The sequence below is a fragment of the Coloeus monedula genome, assembly GCF_965178545.1.
Source record: "Coloeus monedula genome assembly, chromosome: 18".
Classification (NCBI taxonomy): Eukaryota; Metazoa; Chordata; class Aves; order Passeriformes; family Corvidae; genus Coloeus; species Coloeus monedula.
In genome coordinates, this window is record NC_138798.1 from 4,553,942 (window position 1) to 4,577,181 (window position 23,240).

Consider the following 23,240-nt stretch of genomic DNA (forward strand, 5'->3'; position numbering starts at 1 on the left):
TGACGGAGAATCTCTCCTAGAGCAGCCCCCAGATAGGGAAGGACATTCCCATTTATCCTTTTAATGTGGTTTCTTACCCATCCCCATCCAGATGGATTTTAGTATCACTCCACAGACGAAGAACCATTCCTATAGTGCAGCTTTTACTGGAAGAGAGATGGTGAGACAGGATGTTAAATATAGGCCACAATGTGATCATGCCAATAGCCTAAATTATTAATACTCTTTAATTTTTAAAATCCTCAAGCCTTGCTCTAGTAATCCCTCGTAATATTTTAGGCCATCAAATAAAACTGGAGGCTGGAGTCTGAAGGTCTGACAAGGTGATAACTCGTGGTGATTGCTCCATGGGATCACTCTAGCTGGTGGAACAGATAAAAATGGATTTCAGGGGTTTATCTGACCCAAAAGAACACTTTCAGTTCAGACAGGCAATCTGGCAAGAAAACCCTGCTATGATGAAGGCCAGGAACTTCCAGCAGTAAATAATTAAGCTACTGAGATATTCAGGTTTTAAAGGAAATTGGGATGCAGACAGCAACACAAATCCATCTTTCCTCTTGTCTCACATCAGTAATCACCAGGAGCAAATGAATGTCAGGTTGGTTCAGAGTGGAGGCGACACGGTGAACTTCCACTGCTGTGGCACACCAAGGGAATGCCACATGGGAATTTCAGAGCAGAACAGAGGCAGCATCAAAGCCAATGACAATAATCTTACGAGGAAAGCACAGCTGGGAGCTTCCCTACAGATCCCTCTGCTGTGCAAAGCTTCCCCTTCCCACTTTCCAGGGGAAACCACCAGTAAGGTTTTCCAGAATTAAACAAAACTCACAGTGGCTGCACCACAAGGATGGGGCAGCTTGTTAAATCCTGGGAGAACACACACAACAGCCTGGCAGCTCCAGCCTCCGACTCCAGCTCTGCCAAACCAGTCCCTTCTCCCTGAGCCAAGAGCTTTGCTGCCTTGGTTTACTCACCAGAACTGGAATGATCTGAGAGGGGCTGCGATAACAAAGTATTTCACTTGCTTTTCCAAATACTGTGTGCTCTTATCAGTCAGACAAAAGGAACAGCTCGTTGCTGACACAGTTGTTTGTTGGTTTTGGAGCTACTTCTGCAGTATTGTTTTTTGACGTTATTTGGCAACAAAGCTACTCCCCAAAAGCAGCTCCATTGCATTATTCCATCAACACACTGGAGTCTGGGGGACAGAATGAGCTCCAGTTTTGCAAATGTGTCTGCAAGAGCATTTTGCAGGGAGCAGGCAAAAACTCCCACTGGTGAGGTGGATGCCACGGCCCTGGATCCCACAGAGACCGGAAACTTTCTGGAATAAAAATGCCAGAAAACTCAACCCCGTGTCCTTTCTCTTGCTGGAATCCGCAGATGCAGGTAACCCAACTGCTTGGGGACAGTTTGGTGCTGCCAGAGAGCCCATCCTGCCTGGTTCCCAGCTCTGACCTACCTCTCCTTGCTGGAAAAGTCCACTCCCAGCAGGATGTTCTCCTCTGTGTCCTGCCGCCCGCTGCTGTACACCACCACCATGTAGCGCACGCGGTCGCTCCACACGCTCTCCAAACGCACAGCCTGCAAACCACCTCTGCCTCATTAGTGCTGCCACTGCTGCACGAGGCTTCTGAAGTTTTCATTATGCCCAAAAGCTTTATTTAGTGCAATATGGAAGATACAGCAAGGCTTGCTGCTGGTGAGGGGAAGATTAGCCGAGATTATCCTCTCCAGTTTGGGGAAATGCTACAAAATGTAACCCAAAGGTTTGTTCTGAAGTTTCAAGCAGGAAGTGTAAAAACATTGGTGATGCACTGAGCTGGAAACAGACAGGCTCAGAGGATTCTCCCACTCGCAAGCCTTCACTGAAATAGGTTAGTCCCACAGGAGGCACAACTGGCATCCACTTCTCTGCAGAGAAGTGACTTTTACAGCAGATTTTTATCTGCAGGTTTCTTCAAAAGGAAGCCCAGCCCAGCTGATGCAATTTCAAGGCTGACTTAAAAGTGTCCAAGAGCATCAGCAAGGTCTTGTCTCTCCTCCTGTATTAGTGTTTGTCAGCTGGCTGGAAAATTGAATCTAACAAAACAATACATTTCAGGCAGAGCGATTCCCTGACCCAACTCATTACCTGGACATAAGGACCAGGGCAAAAGGAGTGGTCAGGAAAATGGGGCAGGGCTGGAAACCAGCACAGAGTTAAGGCAGCTCTGAAATGTAGGATTTGCCAATGCTTTTCCTGCTCCTCTACAGGTCTGTTGCATACACTTCCAACAGAAATGAGAGCAGGAAAATGCACCTGTCCTTACCAGTTTGATCCTGTCCTCGCAGCGCAGGAGGTTGATCATCACCTGGAGGTGCTGGGGCAAGTCACCTGCACAGAAAGCAGGGCAATCATCAGAAAGGGGCTCTTTCTGCACTAAGAATCAGCAGTGTCTTGACCTTTAAAGAAATTGGATGTTTCCAAGTCAAAAAATACGAATTAAGGAAGGTCAATTAACTTTGCTGTCCCAGAGAACACTAAGAACAGTGAGATTCTTGGATGGGCATTCCCTGGATGTGTGAGAATCCAACCTTATGGTATTTGGAAGCCACCAAATCTATTGAGACCAGCTGTGCCTGGCACAAGTGAGGATTCTCTTCCTGTCACAGCACCTTAGAGAGGACAGAGAGGTTTGGCCATGAGAACAGGTGAGGAAGAAGAGGAGGAAAAACTCAGATTGAAAAAATGGGAACAAAGGAGGAAAGAACACCTTTGAGCTGTGAATCACCCCCAGCATGTGGGATCAGCCCCACTGTTCCTACAGAGGGTGTGGCTGAGCATGAGTGACCTCCAGGGGGATGAACTCTCCAAGTTCTGCTCATGCACCAAGTCCCTTCAGCTCTAGGTCTGTGGGTACATTTCTGTTTGGGGAAAGCAGACGAAAGGAACAAGGAATCTACAGGAAAACAAACCAAGTTCCCATCTAATAACTCAGTAATGCACTCATAACTTTCCATGCGAGATAAAATTCCTTCCGTAGGCTGTTTGCTGGGTATATGGAATTGCTGACAGTTAAAGTAACCCAAAGCCAAGCCTGGCATTCAAACACCCCCTTTGTGCTGGAGTGTTTGCTAAGCAGCACCACACAGTACCATACTGTGCCTTTCCCACAGGCTCCCAAAATGCCCCAAAATCCCAGTTCTTCCTGCCCAGTAACCACCCATTCCCAAACTGCCAAAGACGGAGGGGATAAAAACTGGGGAAGCAGAATCCGCTTCCCTGAACGCCCTTATCTGCTTCCAAATCCGTATGTACACTCACCATACCACTCCCTACCATTTCTTCCCACCAGTTTGGCAACTGGAAGGGACTGGGGGAAGCAGGACAGTCTGTTCTTAAATCATGATAAACTCCTACAGATTGTGGTGAGCTGACAGGAAAGGGGGTTTTCCTGAAACCAGGATATGAGGAGCTGACAAATGTAATTCTATCCAGCCATCCAAATCCTGATCAAACATCCCTTCCTCTGACCAGCAACATCCAAACAAAACCAGCAACAGGAAGTTTCAAAGCAAAAAGTCCCAAGCTTTGGATTACCGGAGGCTGGGAGAGCCCCTGGAGAAGTGTCCAGGACATCCACGACTGCCCAAGGGGAGGCAAAGATTAAATCACTGAAGCTCAAGTGACATTTCCTCATCTGTGGCTGGGGAAAATAGGGAGAGAGATCCCACACAGCCCTTCTGGCTGCCCAAGCTTCCCTGCCTAATGAGAACCATGCAAAATGCCATGATTTCCACAGAGAATAAATTTCTACTCCAGTCACAGTTCCAAGAGAATGATAAAAGTTTAAACCAAAACTCAGTGATCCCAATAAAAAACTCAATAATCAGAATGTGGGTTGAAACCCTGGGCTTGCTCAGCAGGTTGTACAAGACCCACCAGGACAACCTGGGCAGTCACCCACCTGTGCCATCAGCCTGTCCCTTTGGATGGGAGGGAAAAAGGATCTCCAGAGGTGATTGAATCCATTACCTGCATGTTTGTGGGGATGCTGGAGGCTTCGCTGGCCCTGGGAGCTGTTTCCTTGCTGTAAGAAAAGGGCTGCACCTTTCACCATGAAAAAGCTCTCGCTGAGGCTGGAAAAAAAAACCACACAGGAGTCAGCTGAAAGGAAAGAGCAGTAAAATGTCCACATCTAGGGAAGGAAGGGCTTTCCTCACTAAAATAGTAGGATTTTGCCACAGCCACTTGCATAGCATGGCTCTGGGATTATTCATGGATTATTCATCTGTCATTTTCCACCACTGTTTTATTACTTAGCCCCTGCAGGAGATACTTGCCTGAGCTGTCATGGGCTGGAAATAACTTTATCACTTGATTATGGAATTCTGCAACTTAAAAGAAGCAGAGGGTTGGACTTTTTACAGGCTGAGACCTGCAAAGGGACTGGAGAGCAGGTTCTGAGCCCATCGCTTCCTGCTCCTTCCAGTTCTTGACATTTCTTTGGAATGCAAAAGCAAGAACCTGCAACTGTGTAGATTTTAAAGAGAAACAGAGATGGAACCTGCACATCCCAAGGGAAAGGACACGGCTCTGAACCCTCAGGGAAAAACAACCGGCGCAAGAGCAGAGGTGTGGCTCTGCTGTGGCTGGATCAGCATCCTGGGACACAGAGTCTGGGCAAACACAGCGCCATTTCCAGAGGGAAATGACACCCAGGGCTGGAACATAATGGAAGAGAAGGCAGAACAGCACCGGCACAGCCGGATTTTGCCGCTCCTGGATGCACATGAGAATCTCGGAAATGGTTTGGAGCAGCTCTGGCCAGAAGCAGTGAAGCTGCATTTCCCACATGGCTGAGAATCCCTGTCTCCTGAGGTACCTTTCAGCTGCACAGGGATTGCTTAGGATGTGTTTCCTCTGCTCCCCAAACAGCACAAGAGTCATTTGTTGTTCCAAAGCCCAATTTTCCGCCGCCCCACGCTCACAGCCATAGATCACCGTTAATTACTGTCTGCATCTACTAAATAGAAATGCTCCATTATGAGACTGTGCTACACAGGAGTTACTTATGCTCCAGCAAATGATCCCACTGGACTTACTACTCCCAGCACTCATCTATTCCATATTTTATCCATGGTCTTTGCCTTGGGGCAGGAGTGAGCATTAAAGCTCCCAATGCTCTGTTCTACCTCAGCAATTTTGTGAGGACAGACATGAAATCCACATTGTTTCAGATTTTCCAGTCTCTTAAAAACACAGCCCAAGTTCCCAGGCAAAGCTTCCTCCTCTTTCAACTGAATTTCAAGAATTCCCCAGAAAAAATCTGGATCAGGTTTAAATTTGAGATTTCAGCTGCTTTTAAAAAATGAACTAAAATTTTTGCCTGAATTCCAGGCTCCACAAGATCAATAAAACGCAGCAGGAGAAGCGCACTCGAATTCCGACAATTCTCCACTTCCATTCCCACAGGATTCCAGCACTCCCCCCTCACCTCACTGGCTGTGTCTGAGCAGGAGCCGTGCGGGGTTTGCTGCGATCCGAGCTCAGCCTGGCTCGGGATAACGGCACCCACGGCTGCAAACGGGAATGTGGCTCCTTCCAGCAGCCAGCCAGGAAGAGCCTTGTTTCCTTCTCACCCCAGACCTCACAGGAAAGCGTTAAAAAAGGCCAGAAGTGACACAAAGGCATCGACCCCCACACAATGTATGGGATATGCAGCACTCACAAGAGGCAGGGAATGCTTAGATCATGCACAAGGAGATAATTCACAACATTCCCATCCCGAGAATTTGGGGAAAAGTTTCTTTGGGAAAGCAAAAAAGTATCCTGAAATAGGATATTTTACTCCAGTCTTTTACCCCCAAAGGATCTTTGATCTCAAAGTAGTGACTAAGATTTCTACAGCAGGAAAAACCTTGGAAAAGACAGAGCTCCTTCCCAAAGTTATCAGGATCTCCTGCTCTGATGGTACCTCTTGCCAGATGTTCTCCTCTCCTGCAGTCAGGAAATCTGTGACAATAAAGCAATTCCCAGCTTCAGGCAAAAGGGAAAGCTGTGCTGCTGGAGCAGCAATTGGTCCAGGAAAAGGACAACTCACACTGCAAAATTTTTGTTCCCGTGTATCCACGTGCGTGGAAACGAACCGGAAAGGAAAACTAGGAGCCTGCTGAGAGCAAGGTTTCCATTTCCACTGAAATCCCTGTTCCTACCTTGCACACAGCCCTCCCGTCCCCCCAGCATTCCCCATCTCCACACCAGCTCCCGTTTCCATGTGCCCAGCACGGTGCCGGACACAGGGAACACACCCAAACGCCTCTTTGCTCACAGCTTACACCACATTGTAACAACATTACCCAACCCCGGCCCTTATCTCCGCTCTGGGAACTCTCTGCGCTCTGCCACTTCACACAACTGCTCTGGACACAGCTCAGTGAGAAAGGCAAGGCACGAGATTCCAACTCCCTTTTAAATCCTGCAATTCCAGTAAACAATTAAAACTCCGAGCTTTTTTAAAAAAAACCCCTCTCCTAAAGAACACCCAAATCCTGGCATGAAAAACGTCCCCAACCTCTGCCCCACAGCAGAGGTGACAGATGCCCCAAAGCAGCACAACCCAATGGCTCATACATACTAATTCGGGCTGGTTTTCTCTGCACGGTGGCAGCATCGTGCTGGCCCCAGCGTCAGACAGAAGTCAGGGAATTCAAAAAGATTCATAATCAGCTGTAAAACTCACATCCTTTTGCTTCTAAACCCATAAAAAACCACCAGAAGGCAAAGAAAAGCTCGACCGTATTTTCTGTGTGGAGCAGAGGAATCGCGGCTGCTGATGCTCCCCGGGAACTGGATGGCTTTTAGGGAACACTGTGTCTTCCACTGATATCCTGGCTTGAAAAAGCACTTGTCCCAACACATCCTGATGAAAGAGGGCCATTCAAGAGGGGAAACAACCAGCTGAGGCTCGGCTAATCGTTTCCCTCCTCCAGACTTGTTTGTTTGTTTGCTTCCCCCCCGCGTGCTCCGGAGGCTCCTATGAGCACCCACACAGCCCCTCGCTGTGGGAAGTCCATATTCCCTGGAGGGATGGGACTAGAGGAAAAGCATCCTATGGACTGATGCCTGTTCATTCCTTTACAGTTAAAGCAATGCTTTAATATAGATACAGGAAATTAAAATGGTCCTTCCCTCACTGTACAGCTCCCCTGTTGGATTTTCAGGCCATTCCCGAGTTCCTCAGCTCCTGCTGGACGAGAAGTCTCTCAGGGGCTCGGTGTATGTGTGTTAGGGGCTGGCTGGCACTGAATTCCCTGAAGATTTGTTCCTTACAAACCCTAATTCTTTCTGCAGGCACATGCTGTAAGGCCACACTGGTCCCACCAGCCTGACCAGGGGCAGAAGGAGCTCTCTGTGCAGTTCTCATCCAGTTTTCAACCAGTTCGACTGGCACACACCACAGAAACCACCCAATTCCTGGATGCCCTTCCAGGAATCCCGACCAGCAGAACTTCTCTACAAGGAATCACTTCAGTCTCTTGAATAAACACAGAGCCCACGAGTTTTGTCACAGCCCCTGATGCTCCAGTACAGCTGCAGACCAGTTCTCCTCCCACTCCCTGACCTCAACTTACCAAACAGAGGGCATTATCACCCCAAGGGAGCAAAAAACCTACACTTGCAGCACCTGAGAAACGCCAGCAGTGTCAGGAGGAGGGTACAGACAGTGACAGTCCCTCCTGCCCCCGGGGGCTGGCAAGGAGAGGGTGCTCATGGCCACGGCCCCACTGAGAGCCGGCCCCAGAGGCTGTTGCTCCATCTGTTGGCTCCGTGCTGCTCAACTTGAAAAGGAAATATTTCTTCCCCTTTGGGAAAGCTCCAGAGGAGCGTGGCCGCAACACACATCAACCCCATTTCAAGTTGCTGAAGAACACAATAGGCAGCGCCTTCTCGGCGGTACAAACTGCCACCCCCCGGGGCCGGGAATGCCAGTAAGCAATCCCTTAAAAATACTGGATTTTGGGAAAAGAGACAGAGCTGCTCATGGTCCTGGACAGCCAGAATGAGCTCCAGTCCCAGAACAGTTTTCCCCAGGCAGTTTGCTTTGCCATCGTGGCTCCAGCTGTGGGGTGTCCCAGGAGGAATCCTTGCATGCCTCGGGTGCTTGAGTTCCATGTTTTAATGGGGAATCTCACATAAGCCATAATCATCTTGCAGGACACAAGGAAACACTCTATTAATACATCTCACAGCTACAGAACTCATCTCAAAATAAAGATCCATACAGAGAAGTCAGGAGAGAGAAAAAACACTTTTCCTGGGAAGACCCAGGTGAGTAAGCAGCCTCCTGCAATCAGGTCCTTGTTTAAGGAAGAAAAAAACCCCAAACCCCCACAAGAAAAGGAATATTCACTTCTCTCAAAATGGGTCATGATTTTACAAAGGCAAACATGGCAATGCCTCCCAGTTCCTCGGGTTTCATGGCATCTTCTACTCAAAACATTTCCAAACTGATAAGGTGAGGGAAAAACAGGCCTCCCGAGCACCACAGAATGGAACACACTTCCCTTTCCCATAGCCCAGTTGATAAGGAGGAAGAGAACTGATTTTTTCCCCTTTTTTCTTCCCCCTGTTTGCTGCTTGGTCTGGAACAAGCTTTGGCCACCTCAAGACAACTGAGAAAGAACACAGAACAGCCCTGGAGAGAGGCCGAGTCAGCCCCGCCAGATGCTCCTGCAGCCCAGTATTCCAGAGGGTGGATTTTAGGCAGGACACTGCTGCAGTGAGCAGAGGGGACTGGCATTGTCCCACAGCCACACCTAAACAGCAGCACAACCCAGGCTGGGAAGGAGCACATCAAACAGGAAGGAAGATACTGCGAGAGAAACAGGAAGAGTCGAGAGCAGCTGTGTGGCTCCTGCTCCCCAAGAAAGCTGATGGTTAAGGCAGAGGCACTGCTTGCTTTGGCCTGATAGAGGCACATCTGATAACACTTCCTGACCACAAGAGAGGCCTTCGGAAGGGGCCTGAGCAACACAAAACAGCACTGGAGGAAAAGGGACTTCAAAGCTACTCCTTTCCATGGTACTGCACAGCCCCGGGGCTCCAGCAGCAGCAGCAGCGAGTCCCTTCTCCCGCTTTTAATGGAGTGTCCAAGTGGCCTTTGCTCTGTGTCACACAGGGATTAACGGCCACACAAGGGAATCACCTGGACAAACACAGGTGGGAATATCACCACAGCCATTCCAGCTTAACCTGACATGGAGCAGGGCTGCCATGGGAGGGATGAAAAGTGAGCTCGCTCCCCATGGAGCAGCACCTGGAAAAGTCCACTTCCAACATGTGCAATGATGGTTTAGAACAAAGCGCTATTGCACACGTGTAGGATTTGTGATATGCTGACAAAACCTGAGCTCAGGACTGTGGGAGCCCAGCATGCCTGGCAAGGTGGTGAGAACTGCTCAAGACCACTTGAACTGAGGTGGTTTTGCTACCAGAAATGCAAAGCAGGAAAGCTCTTCCCATACCTGTGACTTCCATACCCAAAGTCATCATTCCCAGACATCCTGAGCTGAAGACAAGACACCCCCAGAAGAAAAGCAGAATGTGGGCTGCAGGTTCACAGGGAGAACATCTCTCCTTCTTTGGACACAGCCAGGGCATCTTCGTGCTGGGAAGGGGCCAGGCAGCACCTCCAGCTGTGGGGGGTTGTAAAGCCTCCCTGCAGGAGCAGACATCTCTCCCGTCTATTTTGAAGGAAGTGAGATGTTGGGGAGATAGGAAAACTCAACACACTTTGCTGTTCTCAGCAGAGCAGGGACCAGGGGGAGTGTGAGTGTGCATTGTTGGGCTCGGAGGCGTGGGGATCGTGGGCCACATCCCAGCAGGAATGCTGAGAGGGCTGCAGACACTGCAGGCCATTCACACACAAACACTCCTCTGGCACAAAGGGCAAAAAGAGAAAAATGAAATCAATCATGAAGCCCACAAAAGCCAATTTCCCAACAGAAACAGACTGCTGATGATGTCCCTCCAGCTGCTCCTGGGATGCGTTGGGCTGGAGCAGCGATCAGCATGGATCCACACGGAGCCAAACCAGCTCAGTTGTGAGTACCCCACCCTGGGGGCAACCCCAGGATCCAGGCTGTGCCTGCAGACAACCCAAGAGCAGCTTGGATAAACCCTCCAAGAGAAAGGGCAGGAAGAGGGAAACAAACAAATTAGCAGGATCGTTCCCCATTCCAGCAGACTTGCGCAAAGCAAATTGACAGAACTGCTCCCAAACAGCCAGGAATGAGAAAATTCTAGGAATCCCTAGTACTTGGATGGTGAAAAGCCAAATAAAATAAGAGATTGTTTCACAAGGAAAAAGAAATCCTTTCTGCTCATCCCATTAATCGCAGAGTTCAAAAAGGCACGGGGCTGATCCCGGCATCACCAAGCTACGCCACGGGCTTGGAACTCGGTCTGCATCCCAAGGAACATTTCTGAGATTCCCACTGAAACACGATGTCATCTTGGTGACAGTCCCTGTCTCAGGAGGCCAGGCCAGATCCTCTCCAAACCTCAGCCTGCACGAGCTGCTAGGAAAAGGAGCATTAACCCTACAGAGTCCCCAGCACTGGCATTCCTGGTGTGCACCCCTGACTGTCCCCAGCCTGCTGTGCCAACCCAGGGCCACCCTCCCTGCCATGGGGGCTGGGCAGAGCTGCTCCACGCAGCAGCTCACATTTGTCTGGACTCATGGACTCGGAGGACAAGGCTTGGGAAAGCAGCAGCTGGCCCAGGGGAAGAGCAAGAGGCACACACAGAGATCCCAGCATCAGCAACACCATGGATTTCCTTGGTGGTCTGAGGGAAGCTGGCTATTCCCAAAACATCGGCTCCCTATGTTTTCCTACAAGTCACTCTTCTGGATGTTGCCACGTTATTACCACAGCTGTTCCATGACCACAGGTAGGGGGAAGCCAGACCACAGAGCCATGTCCAAGCTGAAGGAGAGGTGGGATGATACAGAGCCTCCGCCCGCGCTCCCGGCAGGAGCCGATCCCGCTCCCGTCCTCCACCCCAGCCAAGCTGTCAGCACATGGGCCCATCCTCCTGCATTCCTCCTGTCAGCCCATTGTTTTAATCCTTGGAACTATTTTATTAAGTCACCCCACTTCACCCACTCAGCAATGTCTCCCAGAGACAGGCCAAAGAAACAAGTGGAAACTCTTCAACGGCACCGCTGGAAAAGAAAAGGAAGGTGAATAACAGCTTGAAGGATTAAGGGAGCAGCTTCCAGGCGGTGTGAGCGAAGGTCAGCCAGGACACAGACAATGGCATCGGAAGCACGGCTGGGAATCTTGGTGGCACAGCAACCCAAAAACCAGCTGAGCTGCTGGGTTTCAGAACGGCTCCAAAAAAGGCAGCAGAGACCAGGGAGTACTTGACACTTTGGTAATGTGGAAAAACAAAATAAAATAAATCCAGGCGGATCACGCGGGGTAAGAGCAGAGTGAGAAAAGTTCTGGCTCAGCCCTGACACCTCAAGTGTTTAACTAGACCACAGCCTGCCTTCCCAGCCTCCTGAGGGTATATGGCCAGCACTCCCAAAATCAGGAGACTGCCAGGCAGGGGCAAAGCTCACTCGCAATGGAAAAGTGGTGGTAAAAACATCTGGATCATCCTTCTTTTCCCCCTGCACCCCAAAGGCATTTTTTCCAAGCAGGATGGTGTTGCAGAGGGAAGCAGACAGCTGGAGTTCAGGATGTTTTGCAGGGCTGGGAGCGAGATGCCCAGCCATGGGCAGCAGTCTCCACTGGGATGTGAATGTTGGACACGGTTGGATGTGACCATTTGGATGGCAGACAGGGCAAACAAGGAGCCTGGCAGCTTTCCGGGAAATCTGAACAGGACATTTTGTCCCATTCCTTACCTTTCTGGCTGACTTGGTCCCTGATATGAACATTTCCTTCACCAGTAGCTCTAGCAGCAAGGATTACTTCAAGAAACCAAAATTTTCAGAGAGGGAGGACAAGCTCTGCCGAGGAGAGTCCGGATCCCACATAAACCTAAACAACTGATGGATGTGGTGTGCACCCTAATCTGTTTGAATCTGGGCTTATTTTTGTGCAGTGGTGAAGTGATTGTGCATCAGGGATTTAAATGCTGCAAAGGGATGTGTAAATGTTTGGGAAAAAACTCAGTGCTCTCAGGAAATAATCTCAACATTCTTCGTTAGAAGTAAAACCAGGCCTAGGAAGGTGTTCTGTCCATTCCCCATTCCAAAAACATCTTAGGAGCACTTGCCAGGCAGAGCACAGCTCTGATTTGTATGAGAAATCCCTGACTCACAGATCTTGGCACACCATTATCAAAGATTAAGATAATTTAAAATCAAGAGGCATTTGGAACCAAAATATTGTTCTGACCCAGCTCTAACACCTAAATAAACAGTGACCACACTGGCCTTTTACAGAAACAAGTGCTCAGTGCACAGCCAGCACATCTGATAACAGGGCTTCGTGGTTTGGGTTCTGCTAAACTGCTGAGATTTCATGGAAGAAAAAAAAAACCAAAAAGGTTTAGATACAATTCCAAAAGAATCTGATCATCACATCTTCAAATTGGCAGCTCTCCTGCTGTTGCTCTACCTACATCCAAGTAAACTCCTCATATTGCTCAACTTCAAGTCAGCAACGGTCTCCTGGAAAGGCCAGATCTGAAATAAGTGTCAAATAAGTGAACGTTTCCTCAGCTCTGCGGCCTTTGAACATCCACACACAGCCCAGCACAAAACGTAAAGGCCTAATTATACCTTCCTGAGCTTCCAGGGCCACACCTCCGGGCTGAGAGCTCCCGAGGGCCGGGGGCTGGGCCGGTGCCTCCCCATTGTACGGAGCACGCTAAGGCAGGATGCTGCCACCAGCCAGGATGTGATTCAGCATCCTGTTTTGAACGCTTCATGAAGTCAGCAACTTCTGCCCCGAGATCTCCCACCAGCTCCCCTGGACACAATCAATCTGCAGCCAGCAGGACTTGTCAAGGCTGTAATGAGCTGCTGTCTCCACAAATAAATCTTCAGGGCAGCTGCCCCCATGTTCCCCCCGCCCTGAGCGCCTTCCTGGCACCATGAACATGGCCATGAGTACAAGGTGTTCACTCAGTGCTGCTCCAGCAAAAACTTCTCCTAAATCCCCAAAGAAATTATGGATCAAGGTGTTAAGAGAGAATTTTGGTGCACTAAAATATAATACACATTAAAGATATAAAATAGATACATATGTGATATAAGATATAATGGTGTCCTGTGGTGTGTGTCAGAGGGATGATCATGGAATCATTTAGGTTGGAAAACACTTCCAAGATTGAATCCTACTGTTCCCACAGCACTGCCAAGGCCACCACTAAACCACGTCCCCAAGTGCCATATCCAGGCAGCTTTTCAATTCCTCCAGGGATGAGGACTCCACCACGGCCCTGAGCAGCCTGTTCCAATGCTTTTACAACCCTTTCCATGAAGGAATTTTTCCTGATATCCAATCTAAACCTGCTGTTGCTCTGTTAAGAGTTTGTCTGCAGCAATGACTCCTCCTGCTGATCACTGATCTGCAAACGTACACGAGCCCAACCCTGAAAACCTCTACCTCCCACAGCTGCTCTTGCCAGCTCTTAAAATTTGGTTTAGAGGTGCCAAACAAGAACAATTCTTTCCATAACCATCTTCAGGCTTAATCAGAGCCTGGAGATACCCAACTTCCAGGCCCTTGCACAGTGGTTCAACCTCTATCTCCCAGCAGAAGGTGCCTGAAAACATTCACCCGGCTCTGCATTCAGGCTGTGACTGGAAAGCCAATAATGGCCAAGATTACAAAATGACTGGCTAAACAAACCTATTTATATTTGTAATTAAAACCAGTGATTATCTTGCTGTGTTTGCCAACCACATCTGAGAAACAGCCAACACTCACAGAGCGATTTGGGTTGTACAACATCTCCTCTGACTCGGTGTGACAGAGCCAGCACACGGCCAAGGCTGAGAATCCACGGGGTCGCACCAAAAAGGGGAAACTGCACATCCAGCCCTGTTGCTGGAGCAGGCAGCTGGGAAAGAGCTCGGCTCTGCCCTGCCTCCTCCTTGATAGCATCTCCTCGGAGTTTGCTAGGAGCCGGAGCAGCAGGATGTGGGGCTGAGATAAGGCCACAGGCACCGCACGCACGAGGCTCGCACGGAACTCGATCTCAGAGAGCTTAAGGCTGTGCTCAGGTCTAGGCTAACACATCCTCCCATGAGCTTGGCCTAGCCCTGACAGCAGTTTTAGTAAGATTCGGGTGAGCTGTGGGTGTGCTGCACCCTTAGGAGAAAAAAGGGTTCAAGCCACAGCATCTCCCTGATGGTTATCCAGGAGGGAAAGTTTGAGTAGACACTGATAACACAGCTCAGATGTGCAGCTTCTGGCTGCACCAAGTCAAACAGGGCTCTCACATCTCTCTGTGCCCTTACTTTTCCTTCTGCTCTGAGACTTTATCCTCAGGGAGAAACACAGACTCCAGGCTGCCTGGTGGGAACAGTGTGGATGTTACATCGTTGAAGCTTCCACAAAATTTTTGGTAACAGAGAAAAAGATGACTTAAAGCAGATTAATGTCTAAGAAAATGCAGATAGCAACAATATCTCTGAAAGCAAAGCTGAACCTAGAGTGTGTCCCCGTGGTTTTTGCTGGGATAGAAACTGTTCCAGGGAGAAAGAAAAGCATTTTGGAATGACAGAAACCATAAGGAAGGATGACCAGGGAGCAGCAAGACGTAGCTGGGTGCAACACCATGATGCAGACCTGTTCCTTCAAGAAAACAATCAGATGGAACCAAAATCATGGAACCAGAGTCATGGAACCAGATCCAACTACGCAACAGCAAATGAAAATCCTGGAATGAACAAAAAAAATTTGTTCACCAGGCAGATGAATACATGATGTCATAAATGTGGACTAGCACAGCCACCCTGTATTGATGAAACACAGCCTGAGCTGGCAGCACGTTGGGGACAGGTTTCCAACAATCCTTCCTTTTCCCTAACCATTAGATCGCCAAGGTCTGCAGAGCCAGGAGCTGGACTGCTGACCCCTGTGCCCGGGGCACGTGTGACAAAGCCCAGCTGTCACCAAGGCTAGACCAGGATCAAACCGAGGCACAAACACCAGCACAGGCCACCCTGCAGGGATTTTTCAGAAGAGAAGCAGCACAATGAAGTTGAACAATTCTGCCACCCCCTGGGCACCGGGCAGAGTCTCAGCAGATTGATCCCGAGCAGGGAAGGGGACAGCAGTCAGTGGGAACGGGACAGGATCGACTCACAAACGAACAGGAGCTTCATTTATCATCTGTGTTGTGTCTACACATTTCCTGCAGCTCTTGGCAGTGTTTCCCCCTGAGGACAGCAGAGGCTGTGCACAAGAGCCATCTGATTCTCGAGGTCTGTCTGGCTATTTAATTACCAGATTCTTATCCTGACAATCGTATACAGAAGAGCAGCCTCAGGAGACTGAAGGATGGAGGAAGCTTATGGGATCTCAGTGTTCAACGTCAGTGCTGCATCATTTTTCAACAGCCAGGAGAAAAGCATCAGCCTTTAAGCCTGGTCTAAGTGCATCTACACTCCTGGTAGCCTTGGTCAGTGGTGGATGTACATGCCCAGCTTGCAAAGAGGCCAGACAGACCAAAGGTGGCCACAAATCCAAGGATCTCCCCAGGATTTATTTGCACAGTGAGAACATTTGCAGTGAAGAGGATAAAGCTGGATTTTGTCTCTCAGCAGAGAACTGTATATCCAAAAGAGGAAGCTGCCATCCTGCTTGGTTACACGTTACTGTTTAATACAACATGGGGAAAAGCACAAGAATTAGGGTTCAGCAGGTTCCTGCTGGGGCCCTGCATTGTACAAGGAGCAGAACTGGGAATCCTGAATTTTGGTTGATTGAATACAAAAAATCATTCTCCACAAGGTCAGCTCTCAAATGGCATAACAGACAGCCATGAAATGCCCATACACAGGAGAGCACACAGAGCAGACACAGCACTTCTGTCTGCACCCCATGTGTGTGCAGACAGGACAGCTATGGAATTCCAGGCTTCCCAGGTGGGCTGCAGCCAGGAGACACCATCCCAGAACATAGAAACAAAAAAGTCCAACGATTTCCTACTCTGTCCATGAGCAGCCCTGCTTTCTGGTCTCTGACTTCACTTGCAGGGCAAACACAGTCTCAGCAGCAGCATGAGTGGCTTTGCTTTTCCTGAACTCAGGACAACAAAAGCAGGAAGGAGTGACAAGGAGAAGAGACTGACTGCTGAACCACTGTTGTGCCTTTACACTTCTCCCTTGGGCTGTGGTTTACAGGTTAGAGGGTAAGAGCTGCCTATAAGAGCCAGGCTTAGAGTGAGCCATCCAGAGCATTACTCAGACTCCATTAGCCAGGGCCCCAGCACATGAGCTTGTGTCACCACTTTGGATCTGCACAGTGTCAGCAAGAGGAGCCTCTCCTCTAGCAGGACAGCTCAGCCCTTTCTTCCCCTCACACGAACACAGTGGCTCTGCACAACCCCAAGGAGGCAAATTCCTGACATTTAATACCCAGGAATAAGCAGAGCTCTCCCCTCCCCAGCCTGGGAGCAAAGCCCCCTTCCCAAGCGGAGCCCCAGCCTCAGGGAGCAGCAGTAGAGCCAGAGATGCTGTGATAACATTAAAGTGCTGTGGCCAGAGCTGACCAGCAATTTTCCAGTGTCTTCCCACCAGGGGAAAAAGGATCACAAGCTCTCTTTTATGCTTTCAGCTCGTTAAACGCTCATCTCAAAACTGATGAGGGAGAGAGCATTCCCAGGTTCAGCTCTCTGCAGACCATGCCATCCCCTCCAGGCAAGGCACAGGCTCGGGGATCTCTGTGGGATCAGGACTTGGATGCTTGGCAGACAACAACAGTGGAAACGATGCTTAGAGCCCAAAAGCTCTGCTTACCTCACATTTAGTCTACGCTCTTCATCACTGCCGACCTCCGCCTGAGGGGAGAAAAGGATATAACAGAAAGTTACGTGTTTGTTGTTTCCACATTACACCTTTAAAGAAAATCCCTGCTCCAACAGGCTGTGAGGGGCTGTTTTCCGCGGGGTTTTTCTTCCTGGTGCCAGGGATAAGCGAGCCTCCCTAGTCCTGTATGCCACCAGCACCCGGCGCCGGGTGACAAAGGGGCTCACGGGGATTTTAAAGCTATTAGGTCCTAATCCTGCAAGCTGGTCCTGGAGCGCAGAGCGCTTTGAAGAGCGCCAACCCCGACGTCACCGCAGCGCACACCTTGCTCCCACTGCACACACACGTGAGGGCAGCAGCTGGCAGCCAAGGCTGGGCACAAATAACTGGGATTCGGGGTGTCCCAAGCACGAGGACACAGCCAAAAGTGCTCCCTGGGACTGTCCCAGCTCCAGCACCTGATGTGCAGCTCCAGGGCTCACACCAGCAGGCCAAGGAGGCCACCTCCACCTGGATGCTGGCACACGTGTCCCCAGGCTAGGAGAATGCCCACTGCCTTGCATGCCCTCTGCCTGCTGCCTTCCTGGGGAACACGCTGCTTTGGTGGCAGGCATGGATTAAAATGGGCACTTTTGCACCAGGCACTGGTGGAAAGTCCCCCAGAAGCAAATCTGGCTGCTCAGGTGACACTACACTTTATTTATTCTCCTCAAAAGAGAAGTGTGACCTCAGTCTGCTGCCAAAACCAAGCGTTTTCACAGTCGTGCTTTCCAGCCATCCCCTTCAACTGCCCTATTAGCTTCTAGACAAAACTCCTTACTAAAGAAAAGCAGAGTTGGGGCTAATTGCATCCAGAGCTGACCAAAAAAAAAAACCCCAAAACAACAGGCGCTAGGATAGTTCTGTTTTGGTCCTGTGTGAGTACACAAAGGAGAAAGGGCTGGGAGCATCCCCTTGGAGGGCAGGGCTGTGCTGGGGAGAAGGTTTGGGCCCAAGAAGTAAAGCAGGGATCTTACAGGAAATCCTTCACACTCACAACACAAAGCTGGAGGGACATGAGCCTTGAAAGAATCAGGCTCCATCAGGGCTGACACTTGGGGAACATCCTGGTATTTCCTACAGCATTGCTCAGAACCCACATCAAATAAGGGTCCCCGTAAGAATTACTTGTTTCCAGGTGGTTTTGTACAAGTTAAAAATAAGCAAATTATATAATTTCAAATGTTCAAGACCGGAGCTTTGTGTGTGGGGGGCACCTGGATTGCTCCCCACCCTCTCAAGTGAGGACTTGGGAGGCTAGAGGGCACAGGAGCTGCTCCGCTGACAATCTGTGAGAATCAAGTAAATCCAGGGAAAAAAATATCCTGCAAACGCAACAGCAGAGGCCGGATATTGGAACTGCGGCCATTGGGAAGAAGGGAGATGCACAAGGCTGTCCCGACTGACCCAGCAGAGGGTGAGGAGCATACCACGGCTATTTTTAGTCTGTTTACAGTGCAGAGCTGGGCTGCAGGCAGGGCCCCAGAACACCCCGAGTCCCAGTGCCCCCACTGGCAGATGCCCCAGCCCTGGGAAGGTCTGGCAGGTTTGGGACCTTTGCAGGGTCACCCTCCTGTTTGTTTGGGGCTGTCACGTAGCAACAAGGGGGAGAAAAACTTTTTTCCTTTTTAAACAAATGTGACTGCGAGGATGATGACTCTTGGATGTCGTCAGCTGGGGCTCAGCAGCAGGGCTGGGCCTGAAGCTGCTGTGGGCTCCTCTCCTGCAGGAGCTGAGCTGTTCCCATAGCCAACTTTCCCTGTATTTTCTACTAAAAACTGCAGGAAAACCAAAGCAAGGCTGCAGCAAGGCTGCCACACTGAGCCTTGTCCTGCTCAGAGCACCCCTTGGAGCTGGCAGGGTTTGGGGTGCACCACGCACTGTGGAGATGCCGTGGACCTGCAGCTGCTTATCCCACCATGGCCGGACCCCACCAGCCACTGCCACGTCCCTCCCTGGGGTCTGTGCTGAGTGTGGCCACACTGAAGGGCCACAGGGAGTGGGAGGTGTGTGGAAGGGAGGTGCACAAGCAGGGAAGGTTTGCAAGTGGGTGTGAACCACTCTCTCCTAAGAATTTATGGCACACTATGTCAAGGCAGCAGCAAAACTCTTGCAGGCAGCAGCATCCATTTTATAAATTCCTTTGGGCTCGTGAGTTAGGAGAGGCCACAGCAGCACAGTCACAATTAGCAAGGATGTGTGGTCATCATTTCCCATTAAAATATCTTCTAGTAATTATTCACATCTGCTAAAAGCCCCAGTGAGCCCTGATTTTCCTTGCAAGAAAGACCCTAAAAGAACAGGAGCAGGCAGGCACTTTTTGACAGGATTTTTCTTTAAATTAACTTGGCAAAAACAACATGCTGAATCTGGAAATCATAATTTTATGGTATTTCATGCCAGAAGAGACCATTCTAACAGGACTCAGTGTCTTCCTCTGGGAGCCACCACAGCACACCTGAGCTGTGGGTGCTGGTGGCAGAAGTACCCTGCCATGGACAACACCTGGCAGCAAATGTGGGGCAGCATTTTTGGGAGGAATTGTATGGTCACCCCCCAGAAAATACAATCACCAGCAGCAGCTCTGACACAAAGCAATGCCTAAGAGAGATGTACATGGCAAGACTGCTTTGACTCCAGTCTAATTCCACTGCCTGCTCCACAGTTACAGCTCATTTTCATCTCTCTAGATTGGGTGGCCACTAGGTCTTGTTTAAGACCCTGTCTAAACCAGATCCCACAAAATTCCTTCTGAAAACTCCTTCAGAAAGTGCAAGTCCCATCTCCAAGCTCCTCAATGAGCACAGCGTGGCCCAAACTGGGTCCCTGCAGCCAGGGACCCCTTGCAGCCCCTGGGGCAAGGGAGAACCTGGGAGCTTTGTGGCTCCCGCCTCCTGCTCCCCCCTCAGACCAGCTAATCGGGGGAGTCACAGGGACGTGACAGGTGACAAATAGGATTGTTTACCTGGCAGGAGTGGGGACAGAGCGAAGCCAAGGGCAGTGAGCATCAAAGGAAAGAAGTGTGGGGGGAGAGGGATGCATGGGGAGGATGTGCAGAGAAATACCAGGCCTGTCTTTGAGGGTCACAGCAGAAATGGGTTAGGAGGGAAAAAGGCAAGAAGAAAGAGAAACCAGAGGTGCAGCTGTGTTTGGATGGTGTGGGGGAGCTGTGGGGGAGGAAGCAGAAGCCCAAGGCCAGGCAGAGGCAGGAGAGGGCATTTCTGGGGTACAAGAGGGGAGGGGGTGTGCAGCAGAGCTGGGACATGCAGAATGCTGTGCCAGCAGGACACAGATATACAGATGGCACCACGGGGCAGGTGAAATGGCAGGTACAGGTTCCTGGAGCAGCAGAGCTGGGAGAAGGAGAGGGCAGCAGCACGATGGAAGCTGTGCCACAGCAAGAAGTGGCACAGGTATGGGGTGGAGCAGGATGGGAGCTGCTCCCACAGATCTGACAATGGTCACCTTGGGGAAGGGCTGGCAGGAGCTCCCTGAGGGGCAGGAGCTGCAGCAGATGTGGGGAAAGGTGGTGCTATGGCAGGGACGGAGGGATAACACAGGGCAAAGCAGAGCATCCCTGGGGCAGGAGGTGGTGGCAGCTCTGGGATGCCAAGGAGGGACAAGGTCTAGGGCCAGCACAGCTGCTCCATGAAGACAGGCCCAGCACTCTGCCCAGAGATTTACCTGGCAAGAGGGAGGTGAAGCAGGCTGCCCCATGGTTTAGGGAGCTCAGGCTAATGCCAGGGTTGCAATGGGGGACAGCCACGGGAGAATGGGGCTGTGGCGGGGAGGGAAGGCAGGACAGACCCAGGCCTCGCTCAGCCTGGCAGCACCAAAAGGCTGGGGCTGGGCAGCACCGAGGGCTATGAGAGGAAGGGGCTGGGATGGCTGGGGGCTGTGAGGGGCTGAGCTGGGCCAGGCAGTGGCGGGGGTTGTAAGGCTCAGGGCCATGGGGGCTGTAATGGGAGGAAGGCTGGAGGTAAGCGGCTATGGGGGACCAGGGGGCTGTAGGGCTGAGAGCCATGAAGGACCAGCACCTGTGAAAGGGATGAAACCAGGGGCTGGGGGGACTCTGAGAGGACGAGCTGGGGCCAGGGGTCTGTCGGAAGTTAAGGCCATGGGGACTGCGAGGGGATGAAGACAGGAGGCAAGTGGCTACGGAGAGCCAGGAGGCCGCGAGGGGGTGGAGCCAGGGGCTGGAGGGGGAAAGCTGTGAAGGGCCAGAGCCGTGAGGCCGGGACCATGAGGGACCTGGGTCTGCGAGGGTAATGAAGCCAGGGCCTGGGGGATATCGGGGGGGACCATGAGGGACCTGGGTCTGTGGCGGTGACGAAACCAGAAGCTTTGGGATACAGGGTACCGGGTGGGACTGTGAGGGCCCTGTCACCCCGCCCTTCCCCGCTCCCCATCCGCCGCCGCCGCCCCCGGGGCCCACTCTCCCCTTCCCTCTCCATCCCTGCCCATCCCGTCGCCGCTCACCTCGCTCGTGCTGGCCGAGGAGGCGGCGCTGGGGGTCGGCGAGCGCTGCAGGGTGACCAGCGCCATGGCTGCGGCTGCGGGGCCGCGGCCGCCTCCCCCTCACGCCGGGAAGGGGCGGGGCCGGGGCGGGGCCGGGGCGGGGATGGAAGGGGCGGGGTTCGCTCTATGGGCGGGGCTTGTTGGGGTGGGCGGGGCCTCCGGGCCCATCCCGCCCCCAAATCCCGCCCCCAGATCCCGCCCCGTCCCACCCCAATGTCTCATTCCATGGGCAGGGACACCTTCCACTATCCCCGGTTGCTCCAAACCCCGTCCGACCTGGCTTTGGATACGTCCAGGGATGGGGCAGCCACAGATTCTGTGGGCAACCTGTGCCAGGGCCTCCCCACTCTCACAGGGAGGAATTTCTTCCCAATATCTCGTCTAACCATGCTCTTTGGCAGTAGGAAGCCATTCCCCCTTGTCCTGGCACTCCAGGCCCTTGTAAATAGTCACTCTCCATTTTTCCATCAGGCTGTCTTCAGGTACTGGAAGGCCACAGTTAGGTCCCTCTGAAGCCGCCTCTTTTCCAGGCTGAACAATCCCAATTCCCTCAGCCTCTCTTCCTACCCAAAAACTGAGCCAGAAACACCCCATTTTTCCAGATCCCACAGGAATCTTGTGTTCAAGAAGCAACTGGATGTGGCATTAGTGCTCAGGTCTAGTTGACAAGATGGTGATCAGTCAAAGGTTGATCTCGGTAGTTTTTCCACCCGAAATGATTCTGCAAATCCAGGCGTTGGGAAGTCATAAAATCATGGACATTGGAAAAGACCTCCAAGACCATGCCCACTAAACACATCCCTGTGTCCTGGTCTGCCAGTGGTCACCATGGAGACGAGTCAGGGATGGCGTTTTGCCACCGATGGTGGTGACCCTGTTTTCCGTGACTTCAGGGCCCCCTGCCAGCGGCACCACGTGGGAACTCCACCTCCCTGGGACCAGAGCAGACTTTGGCCCTGCTCTCCTGAACACTCAGACCTTGCTCTGCTGGGCTGTAAAACAATTCTGACTCTGTGAAGCCTCTGGACACGGCAGTGACTGCTCCAGGGACCCTGCACTCTGCAGGTAACTGGTGAAACGTGTATTTTCTTTATTTTTTGGTGGATCCTCCTCAGCTGGTGCTGCAGGGGCAGCCGGGGTACTCCCTGTCCCAGGTGGAGGAGGTGACCTTGGTTCCTGTGGGTTATAAAACCACGGCAGATGGGAAGCAGCTCCTGCTGCGCCATTCCGATGATTCGTCCCTCCATCCCGACAAATGTCAGTCCTGCTGTTGTCACAGCAGAGATGCTGGACTTCACCTTGTCCAAAAAACCCCTGTGAGTTGGAATTTATTCCTGCTCTGAAAACCAGCCAAGGATCTGCACTCCCCAGCCCTTCCCCCAACTGGTCTTTGTCCGCTCCCTGCACAGGCAGTGACCACGAGCTTTTCCAAGGCAGGAAAGCGCTGTCAACAGGGAATCAGAGGATGGAGAGGGGCTGCAGCCCCTCTTGGCAGCTGGAATTTACCCACAGCCATTCTCCCAGCTCTGCCCAGAAGGGTTTGGGGTGGTGGCACAGCCACCCTCTCGTGCAGCCCCGAGGGTGACAATGGTGTGAGGATCCAACCTTGCACTCATCACCTCTGGCATTGCTGCCTGGAAAATGCCTGCTGATTCCCATCTGGTTTATCCATGCTCACCTCTTGCCTCCAGC

The 23,240-nt window shown here is 51.3% G+C and overlaps 1 protein-coding gene across 1 annotated transcript in view; it reads right to left on the reverse strand.

Annotated features, from left to right (window-relative positions):
- Positions 1 to 21,601, reverse strand: part of SSH1 (slingshot protein phosphatase 1) — a 34,126-nt gene extending 12,525 nt beyond the window's left edge. Inside the window, exons 1-6 of the mRNA XM_082293222.1 lie at positions 21,510 to 21,601; positions 16,983 to 17,023; positions 4,025 to 4,128; positions 2,319 to 2,383; positions 1,469 to 1,590; positions 78 to 146 (exon numbers count right to left, since the gene is read on the reverse strand). Coding sequence (XP_082149348.1) covers positions 78 to 146; positions 1,469 to 1,590; positions 2,319 to 2,383; positions 4,025 to 4,128; positions 16,983 to 17,023; positions 21,510 to 21,575 — 467 coding nt within the window. The 5' untranslated portion in view covers positions 21,576 to 21,601. The remainder of the gene's footprint in view (positions 1 to 77; positions 147 to 1,468; positions 1,591 to 2,318; positions 2,384 to 4,024; positions 4,129 to 16,982; positions 17,024 to 21,509) is intronic.
- Positions 21,602 to 23,240: the final 1,639 nt, after the last annotated feature.